General features: G+C 35.2%; 1 protein-coding gene across 2 annotated transcripts; it reads right to left on the minus strand.

Annotated features, from left to right (window-relative positions):
- Window positions 1–6,147: 6,147 nt before the first annotated feature.
- Window positions 6,148–10,063, minus strand: LOC149194955 (oligopeptide transporter 7-like). 2 transcript variants are annotated; one of them, XM_089405197.1, is made up of 7 exons: window positions 9,764–10,054; window positions 9,043–9,614; window positions 8,846–8,943; window positions 8,119–8,688; window positions 7,779–8,034; window positions 7,062–7,244; window positions 6,148–6,947 (listed from the first exon to the last, which is right to left on the minus strand). In XM_089405197.1, exons 1-7 carry the CDS (start codon window positions 9,789–9,791, stop codon window positions 6,330–6,332), a joined length of 2,325 nt encoding a protein of 774 aa, XP_089261323.1. In that variant the 5' UTR covers window positions 9,792–10,054; the 3' UTR covers window positions 6,148–6,329. The 2 variants fall into 2 exon arrangements, with proteins under 2 accessions (XP_089261323.1, XP_089261324.1); XM_089405198.1 differs by having other exon boundaries at window positions 9,043–10,063.
- Between the last annotated feature and the right edge of the window lie 3,346 nt (window positions 10,064–13,409).

Here is a 13,409-nt window from a genome sequence, read left to right on the forward strand (position 1 = left end):
TATTACACTTGATCGGGACTAACGCTCTTACAAGTGGATATTCCGAAAGCAGTTGTTTATAATGAGATTTTTTGGAAGTCTTTCTTGTGGGTTTTTTCGGTTAAAATCCGGCAGCAATTTATTGGAATTGTAAGTTTGATAGTTAGTTTCTGCACAATCAAAGCGTCCCAGGGGTTTTTCAGGGTGCTGAATCCAAATATGCAGTTAAAAAACCATTTTAACTGCAACAAATCAAGATTTAACCTCAATTTCTTCCCCCAAATTCCGTCACCGGAATCTCCAAAAAATGGCATTACAGACCACTCCTATTCATAAACATTGTGACTTTTGTCAATGGTGAGTAGACCTGTTAGTTGTGATTTACACATCTTGCAGCTAACTTACACGATGTGGGTGGGACCTAACAGTGAGCCTTTGAATATTCCAATGCATGTCTTCAAGGAGAGGTTAATGCGGGGTCAATTTTTCCTTCTTTCAAAAGGAGGGAAAGGAACTTCTGAAAATTGCAGTTTCTATTATTACTACTGTGGAGGTATATGTTTGTGTAAGTTTGAGTTACAAAAAGAGGAAATTATTATTAGTTTTATTTTAATGGATAAGGTATCAGTTATTAAAATTGTTTTTTTCATTTTTTTTAGGAATTAAATGTATTTTAAAAGTTTAAAGGGGTAATTCAAAAAATATATTGATTTAGTTTATTATTTATTTTAAAAAAATATTATAAAATTTTGGAAGTAATAATTTTCAATAATTAGTTAGTATATAATTTTCAATTTTTGGATATGTAAATTATTTTTAATATTGAATAAAAATGGATATGAATAATTATTACCATTCAAGATTTTATGTATAGTATTTATAATTGGTATGTGAAAATTAATAATAATTTATATTTTTATTGTTTTTTATTTATTTATTTATTTATATTATGTTTTTATAACAATAAATCCATCATACATCATGGCCATATAATTCTAGTATCTTATAAGTTATGTTTACATAATCCTACTACTATATTGGCATATCTACCAATTGAAGTGCCATTAAATGAAAGTTTTTTAAGAGAATCTTAAACACCTTGTCTTGTTGAATCTCAGCAAGTTGAAATGACACTAAATGAAAGTTTTTTAGATAAGCTTGGACACCTTGTTGATCTCCACACAAATTCATGTGTTATAATTATTATCAATCTTTGTCAATAGAAGATTAGGTATCACATTTATTGTCCATAATTAATGTGTACATACCCCACATCCATGGTAATGTCATTTCCTCTATTGTGCTTCCTTTTCTGGCTTCACAAAACACCAAAACAATTAGTGATGGGTTATGAGTGTAACTTGTAATAGCATTGAAAATTTAAATTAGCAATATTATCAACAAATCTATGGCTCAATAACAATCTTGAAGAAAAACAAAAAACTTAAACTTCTAGCCAAGCCAAGGAAATTAAATCACCTCTATTTATTCATGTTCACATTTTCTATCTTTATAAAGGTATCTAACATGTTGATTCATAACTATTTTATTGGGCAGAGAGGTCCTCTATAGCTCAATTTAGAGTGGATGGTTGAGCATTTGATGTGTGAGGGTTAGATGTGAGATATTGTTTAAATTCATATTTTTTTTATATTGTACTTTTGTTTTTTATTAATAAAATTACTAACAATTTTATAGATAAAAGAAAGTATAATATACATATCACATTAAAATATATAACATATAAATAGTACTTATAAATTAACATCAATTTTACCATATAAATTAAAATAATGATTGCATAACCATCTTTAAATTTAATTAGTAAGCAGATAAAGAAATTTACCATGGATATTATTAACTTCTAAATAGGCATTTTTACAATACCATGGGCCAATACCGAGAAGAGAAAGATAGAGAGAGGGAGGGGACAAAAAAAATCATAATACCATGTGATAATACCATGGTTTATCAATACCATGGGCCATCTATGCTTTTGATTATTATGTTATGGATCTAGGCTTTTAATCATTCTATCACGATACCATGGGCCAATACCATGGCTTATCAATACCACATGTCCAAAAACCATAACTTATTTCAAAATCAAAATATTTTACAAATACTTTATTTTAATTTAATTTTATAACATTTTTTAATTAAATCTAAAAGAAAGAAGGTTATAATTAATTTTGAGGTATATCTAAACCTTCCATCCTCACGAGTACTAAAAATATTCTCATAGAGATTAAATCGAGGATAGATGCATTTTAACCAAGGATCCAAACAAAGAGAGAAAATGAAGTGACTAACAATGATAGTGTAAAGATAGTGCATGTTTCTTTTAATTTTTTTATTATTGTATTTTCTTTAACATGATTGATCCAAAATATAGGTTTAATATTTTACAACCAATTATATATATTTTTAATTTAGATACTTTCTTAAATACAATACAATGGAATCATATTTAAGGGAGAGAGTGAGATGGAGGGGGAATAGAGTGGGGGAGAGAGACATAGAGGTGGGAGAGACAAGGAGAGAGTGGAAGGAAGAGAGAGAGGAGGGGGGAAAGAGATGGATTTGGAGGGGGAAAGAGAGGGAGGGAAGAACGAAGACATTAAGAGATAGAGGAGGAGAGAGAGAGGGAGTGATAAGGGGGAGATGAGGATGGAATGAGGGAGAGAGGAGATGAGGGAAGGGAGAGAAAAAGAGAGGATAGAGATAGGGAAAGAAGGGGAAGAGAGAGATAGGGAGACATAGATATGGAGGGGGGGAGAGGGGGAGAGCGAGAAGGGGAGAGAGAGGGAGATAGTGACAAAGTTGGAGGGTGGAGAGAAAGAGAGTGTGATGGGGGGGAGAGACAGAGGGAGGTGGGAGAGAAAGGGAGAGAGAGGAAGGAAGAGAGAGGGGACTTGAGAGAGAGGAGAGAGAGAGGGAGTGATAAGGGAGAGATGAAGATGGAATTAGGGAGATAGGAGATGAGGGAAGGAACAGAAAATGATAGGATAGAGATAGGGAAAATATTTCTTTCAGCCAATCACCCCCGTGCCATATTCCAAACATGAATGTAGGACTCACAACAAAACCAATCCAAGTTTCCTCGGGCTTTACCACAATCCCTGAGGAAACTTGGATTCGAATGAACCAAAATGAACCAAGAAATAAAAAATAAACCAAAATCAAACAAACACATATTATTCAGGGACAAAAGGCATATTCGAACCAACAGGGAACTAGAGGATAAGGACAACAATGAGCATCTTTCCTCAGAATTTAGCATCATAATCATGCTTTAATGTGAGGGCGTTGACATCTTTTCCAAGTTGTTGTTCATACTCCAATCAAAAAGTTCAGTTGGTTGTTCTATCTCTTGCTAGTCTGAAGGGGATTATTTGTGTTATGTAGTTTGATGACTTAACGGACGAGATACCTTGGCATGCAACAATTGTTACATCACATAGGCTCTCATTCGATTTAATATGTACCTGTGTCAAGTATGTTTGGTCCTATTTTGTTAGTTGAGGTGAATTACTTTGATTTTGTAGCCTTTGGGTTTAATTATTTGTTGGGACATAGATTCCTCTATTCTTTATAAATATGTGTGTAAAAATCCATGATAAACATGTTGTTGCTGAGACTTTGTTATAATTTTGCTTGATAATATATTACTCGTGAATGCACATTTTCTTCTGTTGAGCTTGTCATTGTAATTCGAGCATTGGGCACGATTCGATTGCCAAGTTGGGCCCACTTGAGGTGAGGCTTTGCGCACATATTTATTTCTAGTTATTTCTTTATATCTGTATGTGTTTATTTCTTGCAACATTGGGTTTGATTATTGTTCAATAGATTATGATCAGCTGAAGTGATTTATGTGGTGTGTTTTAATGTAATTAATGATTGAATTTATTTATTTGTGTTTTTTTGGGCTAAAGTTCTTTTCATTACTCTATTTGTAGAGGTGGTTGCACCATTGTTACAAAACTGGAAGCTCCTGTTATGAAATCAACAAACTATTGCAGAATTACATAAAGTGCTACATAATTAGACCTTGATGGGAAACCTTGTCTCAATTAGGTATTGCACTTAAGTTTTGAACTCTAGTACTTGGGTAAACTTATAGCCACACCAATTTGAGTAATTTAACCTCTCTAGGTCTACACTGCCACCACTAGTAGAGTTCATGTGTAGGCATGATAATTGGTGGGAGCTTTAGTACTTATGCATATAGCACAAAGTCCTAGTAGGTTAACAAACTTTGGTTGACAATAAAATGAAGTAGATGTACACTATTAATAAATAAACGATATACATTCACACCATCAACATATTATCTAATGTTTCATGCCATTAAGGTATTTTATGCCATGGAGTTCCATTAGTGGTGATGGAAATGATCGAACCGAAAATAAATTTGGACTTCAAAATGCAGTGCAGAAAATTCTAGTTGTAGGCGCTACGATATATTTTCATAGCGCTTTCTTAAAATCCTTTAGGCACTACGAAATATTTTTGTAGCGCTTCAAAAAACTATGTTTTTGGACTTTTGGGAAGGTGAAGCGCTCACCTTTTACAACTCGACTCTCTAAGGTCTTGGTGCGTCCCCTAGCTCAAAGAACGTTCTCCTCCCACCTCTCCTTATTAGGGATTCACCTCACTCAGATTGATGGCCCAAATTCAACTAAGGAAAAAATTTGCGTGCAAAAACAGAGGCACTGCAAAAATGTTCAAAGGTCACAGTAAATGGAAACACGCATAAACGGCCATTGGTCAAAAGTCGAATGTTAACAAGAATATAACAATTTAGAGATGGTCACACGAATTCAGAAATGTAAATAAAATGCACACACACAATTCGAGTGGAACCCAAAGAACAAAAAACATAGGTTTATGAACAAATATGCTACTACACAACTTTATTTTCATTCATTTCAAACATACAGACTTGGAGGCAGGAGAAGGGCTTCCCTCCTCATTTGATGCCTCTTTTATTCACAATCCTCAACAAATGGTTTGTTTCCTCTTCTCTTCAGATGAGGTAAGTCGAAAAGACAACCATGGTCAGCTAATTATTACAATGGAAATAACTCTTAATTCCTAGACTATTAAACTTACTTGCAATCCTACACTTACATTAAATATTTAGAATGCTAACAAAAGTAACAATATCAACTTGCTAGCTTAACATGTGGCTAGTCCACCACATTGTCAAGATCTACTCCACTTCCTCATCATGAGTTCAATCTAATGCTCCTGCATTATGTGGAATAAAACATTGGTGGAAAAAGCAATTGAAAACTAGAAGGCTCATGAGTCGTAATATCTATATAGAATCAGAGGGCTATAAGCTAAGTTCCCTGTCATTTGCAAAGTAGCCTTTGGGGTGAGATTCAAGATGTACGATGAAAGCTCAAATAGGGAAAAGGAAATGGTGGAACTCATAAACTCCTCTACCTCCCAAGGTACTAGTTCCCACCCCATCATCATTGAAGATGATAATGAAGAGCAGAGACCAATAAGGTCCAAAGCTCAAGAAGCCTCCCTTCAACAAAGCCCATCTCGCTCCTCCTTCGCTTAATTATGTCTTTGGTTTTCTTTATTTTACTCTCTCGTAATTACATATCAAATAGTTAGGTTTTATATTTAGGATGATATTAGTGTTGCTATTTATGTCAAGAATAAAAAAATAAATGATGCTTAATCATTTTCACTAAAATATATAATTTTTTATTTTATAATATAATAATTTAAACCAACTTTTATATATATATATAATTCTTCTTTAAAAGAGAAAATGAATTTAAGAATTAAAATAAACTTAAACTAATAATCAAATAGTGGTTGCTTTCAAATAGTGGTTGCTTTATTGTAATACAATTTGGTGATGTTGTTTTATTGTAATACAATTTGCTTATATATTATTTTTAATAAAGTTAGAAGAAATTAATTGACTTTAATTTAATTGAATAGATAGTCGTCTTTGTCTTTAATAAATTAAAAATTAATATAAATATAAATAAATGAATTTAATCAAATAAATTTGGCTACCTTAATAACTTAACTTTTTTAATGTAACGATATGATCATCTTCACTTTCAATAACTACAAAGTTAAAACAAATATAGACAAATAATTATTAATCAAATAACTTTTGGTGTAATAAACTGGCATTAAAAACTTTTACATGAATTATATTGAAAAAAATGATCTCCTCCCGACTCCGTCCCGTTGTGTGGTCTGCGATGTGAATATCACAGACCTAGGTGTTCGAATACAACTACGTGGCCCGAAGAGAACAAGAAATCATGGGGGAATGACAGCTGCGAGTGTCATGGCCCATGGGTTTCTCAGGAAAACACAGGGCAACCTTCCACAATAATGCCTTTAGCAGTGGGGCACGATGCCAGGGTGCATCCGTCCAGGTTTTCTCCCCACCAATTCAATGTAATATCTTCTAATTCCAAGCACAGGTACAGTAGAACTGCCATGAATGCCAACCCTGCATCCAATCCGCCTGAAAGCACATAGTTATGGCGTTGCCACCAGTCTTTCTTGTATCTGTAGATTACGAAGTTGAAAATAAATCCCATGAGTACCCAGCTTGTATAATTCACCGCTGTTGCAGGGGGCATCATCCCCGTGGCCCCGATGAGAACGGGCATATTTATCAGTCTGATCCATTCTTTGTCAGGGTATGCCTTGTGTAACATCCATACTATGGCTGGAGCTATTGCTCCCGCTAAGAAAAACCAGTTGATTGCTTCATATTCACCAAGACTTCCAAAAATCCTTCTGGGTCCAATTAATCCCCATATCACAGAAGCGTCGTAGAAGACGTGATCCATTGGACAAGTCCAAGGGCTGTCAGAGGATAATAGGTCTGTGTCACAGATATTGGGAATGGAATATATGAGCCACCAAGCTGTGACTAAATACACAATTCCTGCAACCACTGTGCCCACCATCTGCAACAAAGATTATATTGATGAATTAATAGCCGTAGAATGCAAATGGAAATCTCAATTTTGCAGAGGGGTTCAAGAAAGCAATGGCTATGGAGGATTTGGCCTGTTCAATACCTGCGCATGGAACATTGCTCGAGGAGGGACTTTCATATAATGACCCAGTTTAAAATCTTGCAAGAATGTCAGGGCTTGGCTCATGCTGATATATCCATACACCTTAAAGCAAATATTTGCAACTGGTCTGCCTGGATACATATAACCTATGATGTACTCCGTGATAATGTTCAGACCTGGTGACTACCATGCCAAATCAACCCAATAATTAGTATAGGATGAGATTGAAGATATATTCAGATAAGTACTGGGCATGATCTTTCTAAGCATGATTTAGATGGTAGATTTTGAAAATATTTTGTAATCTAGGGACAAAGCTATTTAAAAGGCTATTTTTATTAGGAAGGTAGATTTTGAAAATATTTTGTAATCTAGGGACAAAGCTATTTAAAAGGCTATTTTTATTAGGAAGGTAGATTTTGGAATATTCTGAAATTTAATGGATTGGAGCAGAGTTTTTGTTTATCTGATTCCAAGAGTTTTTGTTTATCTGATTCCAAAATATTCCTGAAAAGTTAAATTCAGCACTTAAACCATTTTTATTTTGAGAAAGCTTTCCTATGCAAACTAGTTAAAAAATCTCACTTCTATACACAGAGTTCTCCTTCATGGAGGAACTTTGCCAAATTCCAATATGACTACTCAGAAACAAGGCATTTTGAGTGCACCTTAAAAGGCAACAACAAGACCTATTTGCAGCATAGACTGTTCACATACCTGATTAGTAGTTGCAGTAATGATACCAATAGGTACTGTGAAGAATATAGCAATAGCACAGGCCAGTAATACTCCCCACCAGGGCAATTGAAGCTGATCGTTGTAATACTCGCATGTAAAAATCGTTAAAGCTACATTAATGATCAGAATCACTTGAAACCATGATTCTGGCACTTGCTTGTACTTCCTCATTAATCTGGTGTGCACGTCCACTTTCCCATCTCTGAAAGCAGACATGCTAAGTTGCCAAATTTCCCTGCATCAAATTATTACCCATTAGTTTCATTTGATTGCTTTTGCAAGCATGGAATTTTGAAGAATTCAGGGACTGATAGCATACTTTCCATGAAACAGGCTGACATGAACCACTGTGGCAGTTAACGCAGCGAACCCAACACCATAGGTAATAGCAAAAAATGTGCTAAGATGTATTGGTCCATACTTCTCGTAAGCCTTGACGTCGAGATGGAAGTTTGAATTAATGATCAGGGAGATGTTGTACTCTTGGCCACTGGAGGTAAACAGGTCCTCGGAAAATATTGGAAATGTTTTTGCATCATATAAGTTGAACCAGTACGCTATTGGCGTTATCACATACATTACAAGCACAAATCCAATTCCCACATTGGCTACTGCAAACCAGGGAGTGGCAAGAGGGCTTCCCAGGTAAGAAGAAATGGTCGACCAATCTACCCCTAGGCAACCGATGCCCAGGCCATATAGTCCTGAACCCAGTTGTTGTGCCAGAACGGACTTGGGAAAGATCCAGCAGATCCATGACAGGGATGTCACCATAGGAAACAGATAACCAGGGAGTACATAATAAGCGAAACTACAGGTAAGGGCTATTATGAAAAACTGGTTTCTTGTAAGACCTCCCTTGGGTCTCTCCTCCTCTTCATGAAGTGCTCTGCAATCAGAAAAAAATGAACCAAACTCAAACTATTCAACGCCTGCTCAAACTAAGTCGGTTTATGAAACTTTATATCTGAGAAATTGCACAAATTGATAAAAAAACCACATTAACAAGTATGGATTTGATCTAATAATGAAATGAGAATCCATGCCTGAACAGAGAAACCTGAACAAGGTTTGCAGGCCACCACATCGCAGCTGGCTCCACTAGATATTTTCTAAAGATCCCTGCCCATCCAAACCCCAATATCTGCATATCCAAGATTGTAATAGATAATGCAAGTGACAAACCTCAGGGAATTTAAATGACCTCTAAACAAAATTTGAGCAGCAATGGTCAAAAAGGAACCTGGGTTGTCATGACAACGAGGAAAGCAACGAAAAAGTCCAGCTTCTTCTTGTAGAAAATCTTGACAGCACTGACAATGTGAATGGCATACACACTTCCGGCCCCTGAATTAGCGAAGATTGTGATGAGAACATGCTCTTTCATATTAAAGGGCCCTGGATTCAGCGAGAACTCCCATCTCTTCCCTGCAAAGAACTTTTTCCTAGTAATTGTTGCTGCCATTAGCTGGCCAAGAGGAAGGACTGCAATCTGAGCAGAAATTGCAGTAATTGTGAGCGGCTCTGTTCTATACCAAAAAAACTGATTTAGAAACGACAAGACGACGCATGACAAGATTCCGAGAACCCACATCCTGAAAGTCATGACAGGAAGGCTTGGATCATCCGTTGTAGGAACAGTGAGAGCGACCTCCTCGATCGGAGACTGGTCATCCTTGTCCTCTGCTGAATCTTTTTTTACAGGAAGAAGCCTTTGCTCTTCTTCATTCTCGATGGCTTTAAACCGATCCCCCTCTGCTATCCATGTAGATATCTGTTCCTCTTCTTCATCGTTTCTGCTGCTTGGTGATTCCTCTGCAATAATTGCAATTACAAGGTTCAAATCTTTTTCAATTGCTCAAATACAGAAACAAACAATCACAAAGTGAACTGGTATACTAAATCTCTCACATTTCTCTAAGGTATCGTTGCCAATAAAAAGAAATGAGAATGTTATGTCCTACCGGAAGTCTGACTAGATTCATTCTCCATATCTACTCTGCAATTATTCAGAGTCCCTTCAAACACTCGACGTTATATTTTCAATATTCTTCTCTGCAGGTGAATCTCAGGGCCGAGCAACTAGCATAATACCCCAGCAGTCTATCTGCAAAGCACCTCCATATGGATCTTGAATTCTAGCTGTGAACTGGTCGAGTATGAAAATTTAGTGGCACAGAATCATTCCAATCATTTCAAGTCGGCGTTCATGCCGACAAAATTATTGATCCCTTACTCTGCATCCCTGGATTTTATTACACTTGATAGGGACTAACGCTCTTACAAGTGGATATTCCGAAACATTGCGACTTACTCTTCATGAATGTCAATGGTGAGTAGACCTGTTAGTTGTGATTTACACATATTCAAGTATAATCTAGCAGAAGGGCAGATCTTGCAGCTAACTTACACGATGTGGGTGGGACCTAACAGTGAGCCTTTGAATATTCCAATGCATGTCTTCAAGGAGAGGTTAATGCGGGGTCAATTTTTCCTTCCTCAAAAGGAGGGAAAGGAACTTCTGAAAATTGCAGTTTCTATTATTACTACTGTGGAGGTATATGTTTGTGTAAGTTTGACTTACAAAAAGAGGAAATTATTATTATTTTAATTTATTGTTTTTTCATTTTTTTTTGTTTAGGAATCAAATGTATTTTAAAAGTTTAAAGGGTTAATTCAAAAAAATTATTGATTTAGTTTATTATTCATTTTAAAAAATATTATAAAATTTTGGAAGTAATAATTTTCAATAATTAGTTAGTATATAATTTTCAATTTTTGGATATATAATTTATTTTTAATATTGAATAAAAATGGATATGAATAATTATTACCATTCAAGATTTTATGTGTAGTATTTATAATTGGTATGTGAAATTAATAATAATTTATATTTTTATTGTTTTTTATTTATTTATTTATTTATTTATGTTATGTTTTTTTATAACAATAAATCCATCATACGTCATGGCCATATAATTCTAGTATCTTATAAGTTATGTTTACATAATCCTACACTATATTGGCATATCTACCAATTGAAGTGCCATTAAATGAAAGTTTTTTAAGAGAATCTTAAACACCTTGTCTTGTTGAATCTCAGCAAGTTGAAATGACACTAAATGAAAGTTTTGTTGAATCTCAGCAAGTTGAAATGACACTAAATGAAAGTTTTTTAGATCAGCTTGGACACCTTGTTGATCTCCACACAAATTCATGTGTTATAATTATTATCAATCTTTATCAATAGAAGATTTGGTACCACATTTATTGTCCATAATTAATGTGTACATACCCCACATCCATGGTAATGTCATTTCCTCTACTGTGCTTCCTTTTCTGGCTTCACAAAACACCAAAACAATTAGTGATGGGTTATGAGTGTAACTTGTAATAGCATTGAAAATTTAAATTAGCAATATTATCAACAAATCTATGGCTCAATAACAATCTTGAAGAAAAACAAAAAACTTAAACTTCTAGCCAAGCCAAGGAAATTAAATCACCTCTATTTATTCATGTTCACATTTTCTATCTTTATAAAGGTATCTAACATGTTGATTCATAACTATTTTATTGGGCCGAGAGGTCCTCTACAGCGCATTTTAGGGTGGATGGTTGAGCTTTTGATGTGTGAGCGTTAGATGTGAGATATTGTTTAAATTCATATTTTTTTTTGGAGTTGTCTATAATTTTTTGAGATTCACGGAATATTTGAAATCATGATTTTTTGCACTGCATATTCGGATTTTGTTTTGTTTAGCTATCAAACTTGGATTCCGATAATCAATTTTCTAAAGGCTTTCAAAAAGTTTAAAGACTATCTTTTTTTTTATATTGTACTTTTGTTTTTTATTAATAAAATTACTAACAATTTTATAGATAAAAGAAAGTATAATATACATATCACATTAAAATATATAACATATAAATAGTACGTATAAATTAACATCAATTTTACCATATAGATTAAAATAATGATTGCATAACCATCTTTAAATTTAATTAGTAAGCAGATAAAGAAATTTACCATGGATATTATTAAATTCTAAATAGGCATTTTTACAATACCATAGGCCAATACCCAGAAGAGAAAGATAGAGAGAGGGAGAGGACGGAAAAAATCATAATACCATGGTTTATCAATACCATGGGCCATCTATGCTTTTGATTATTCTGTTATGGATCTAGGCTTTTAATTATTCTATCATGATACCATGGGCCAATACCATGGCTTATCAATACCACATGTCCAAAAACCATAACTTATTTCAAAATCAAAATATTTTACAAATACTTTATTTTAATTTAATTTTATAACATTTTTTAATTAAATCTAAAAGAAAAAAGGTTATAATTACTTTTGAGGTATATCTAAACCCTCCATCCTCACGAGTACTAAAAATATTCTCATAGAGATTAAATCGAGGATAGATGCATTTTAACCAAGGATCCAAACAAAGAGAGAAAACAAAGTGACTAACAATGATAGAGGAAAGATAGTGCATGATTCTTTTAATTTTTTTATTATTGTATTTTCTTTGACATGATTGATCCAAAATATAGGTTTAATATTTTACAACCAATTATATATATTTTTAATTTAGATACTTTCTTAAATACAATACAATGGGATCATATTTAAGAGAGAGAGTGAGATGGAGGGGGAATAGAGTGGGGGAGAGAGACATAGAGGTGGGAGAGACAGGGAGAGAGAGGAAGGAAGAGAGAGAGGAGGGGGGGAGAGAGATGGATTTGGAGGGGGAAAGAGAGGGAGGGAAGAACGAAGACATTGAGAGATAGAGGAGGAGAGAGGGAGTGATAAGGGAGAGATGAGGATGGGATGAGGGAGAGAGGAGATGAGGGAAGGGAGAGAAAAAGAGAGAATAGAGATAGGGAAAGAAGGGGAAGAGAGAGATAGGGAGACATAGATATGGAGGGGGGAGAGAGTGGGAGAGCGAGAAGGGGAGAGAGGGAGATAGTAATAAAGTTGGAGGGTGGAGAGAAAGAGAGTGTGATGGGGGGGAGAGACAGAGGGAGGTGGGAGAGAAAGGAAGAGAGAGGGGACTTGAGAGAGAGGATAGAGAGAGGGAGTGATAAGGGAGAGATGAAGATGGAATTAAGGAGATAGGAGATGAGGGAAGGGAGAGAAAATGATAGGATAGAGATAGGGAAAGAAGGGGAAGAGAGAGAAAGGGAGACATAGATATGGAGGGGGAGAGAGGGGGAGAGAGAGGGAGATAGTGACAGAGATGGAGGGTGGAGAGTAAGAGTGTGTGTGTGATGGTGGGAGAGACAGAGGGAGGTGGGAGAGAAAGGGAGAGAGAGGAAGGAAGAGAGAGGAATTGAGAGATAAAGGAGAGAGAGATGGAGTTGGAAGGGGAAGAAATACATAGAGAGAGAAAGGTGGAGAGGGAAAGGGAGTGACAAGGGAGAGATGGAAAGACGATGAAGGAGATAGGAGAGAAAGAGGAGAGGGAGAGACAAACACACACACACACACACACACACACACACAGAGAAAGAGAAGGGGAACATAGAGAGAGAGGGGAAAAGAGAGGGAGAGGAAGAGGGAGGGGGATATATATATATATATATATATATATATAT

The sequence above is a fragment of the Pinus tabuliformis genome, chromosome 2_2 (assembly GCF_031772625.1).
Source record: "Pinus tabuliformis cultivar Carrire ecotype Pingquan chromosome 2_2, CPIR1, whole genome shotgun sequence".
NCBI classification, from domain to species: domain Eukaryota; kingdom Viridiplantae; phylum Streptophyta; class Pinopsida; order Pinales; family Pinaceae; genus Pinus; species Pinus tabuliformis.

Excerpts from the sequence above, each read along its gene's own strand:
- LOC149194955 (XM_089405197.1), bottom strand. The coding sequence starts at position 9,791 with ATGGAGAATGAATCTAGTCAGACTTCCG. Across the intron at positions 8,944-9,042 it reads TCGTTGTCATGACAACCCAG|ATATTGGGGTTTGGATGGGC; the intron begins GTTCCTTTTTGA and ends TTGGATATGCAG. Across the intron at positions 8,035-8,118 it reads GTCAGCCTGTTTCATGGAAA|GGAAATTTGGCAACTTAGCA; the intron begins GTATGCTATCAG and ends AATTTGATGCAG.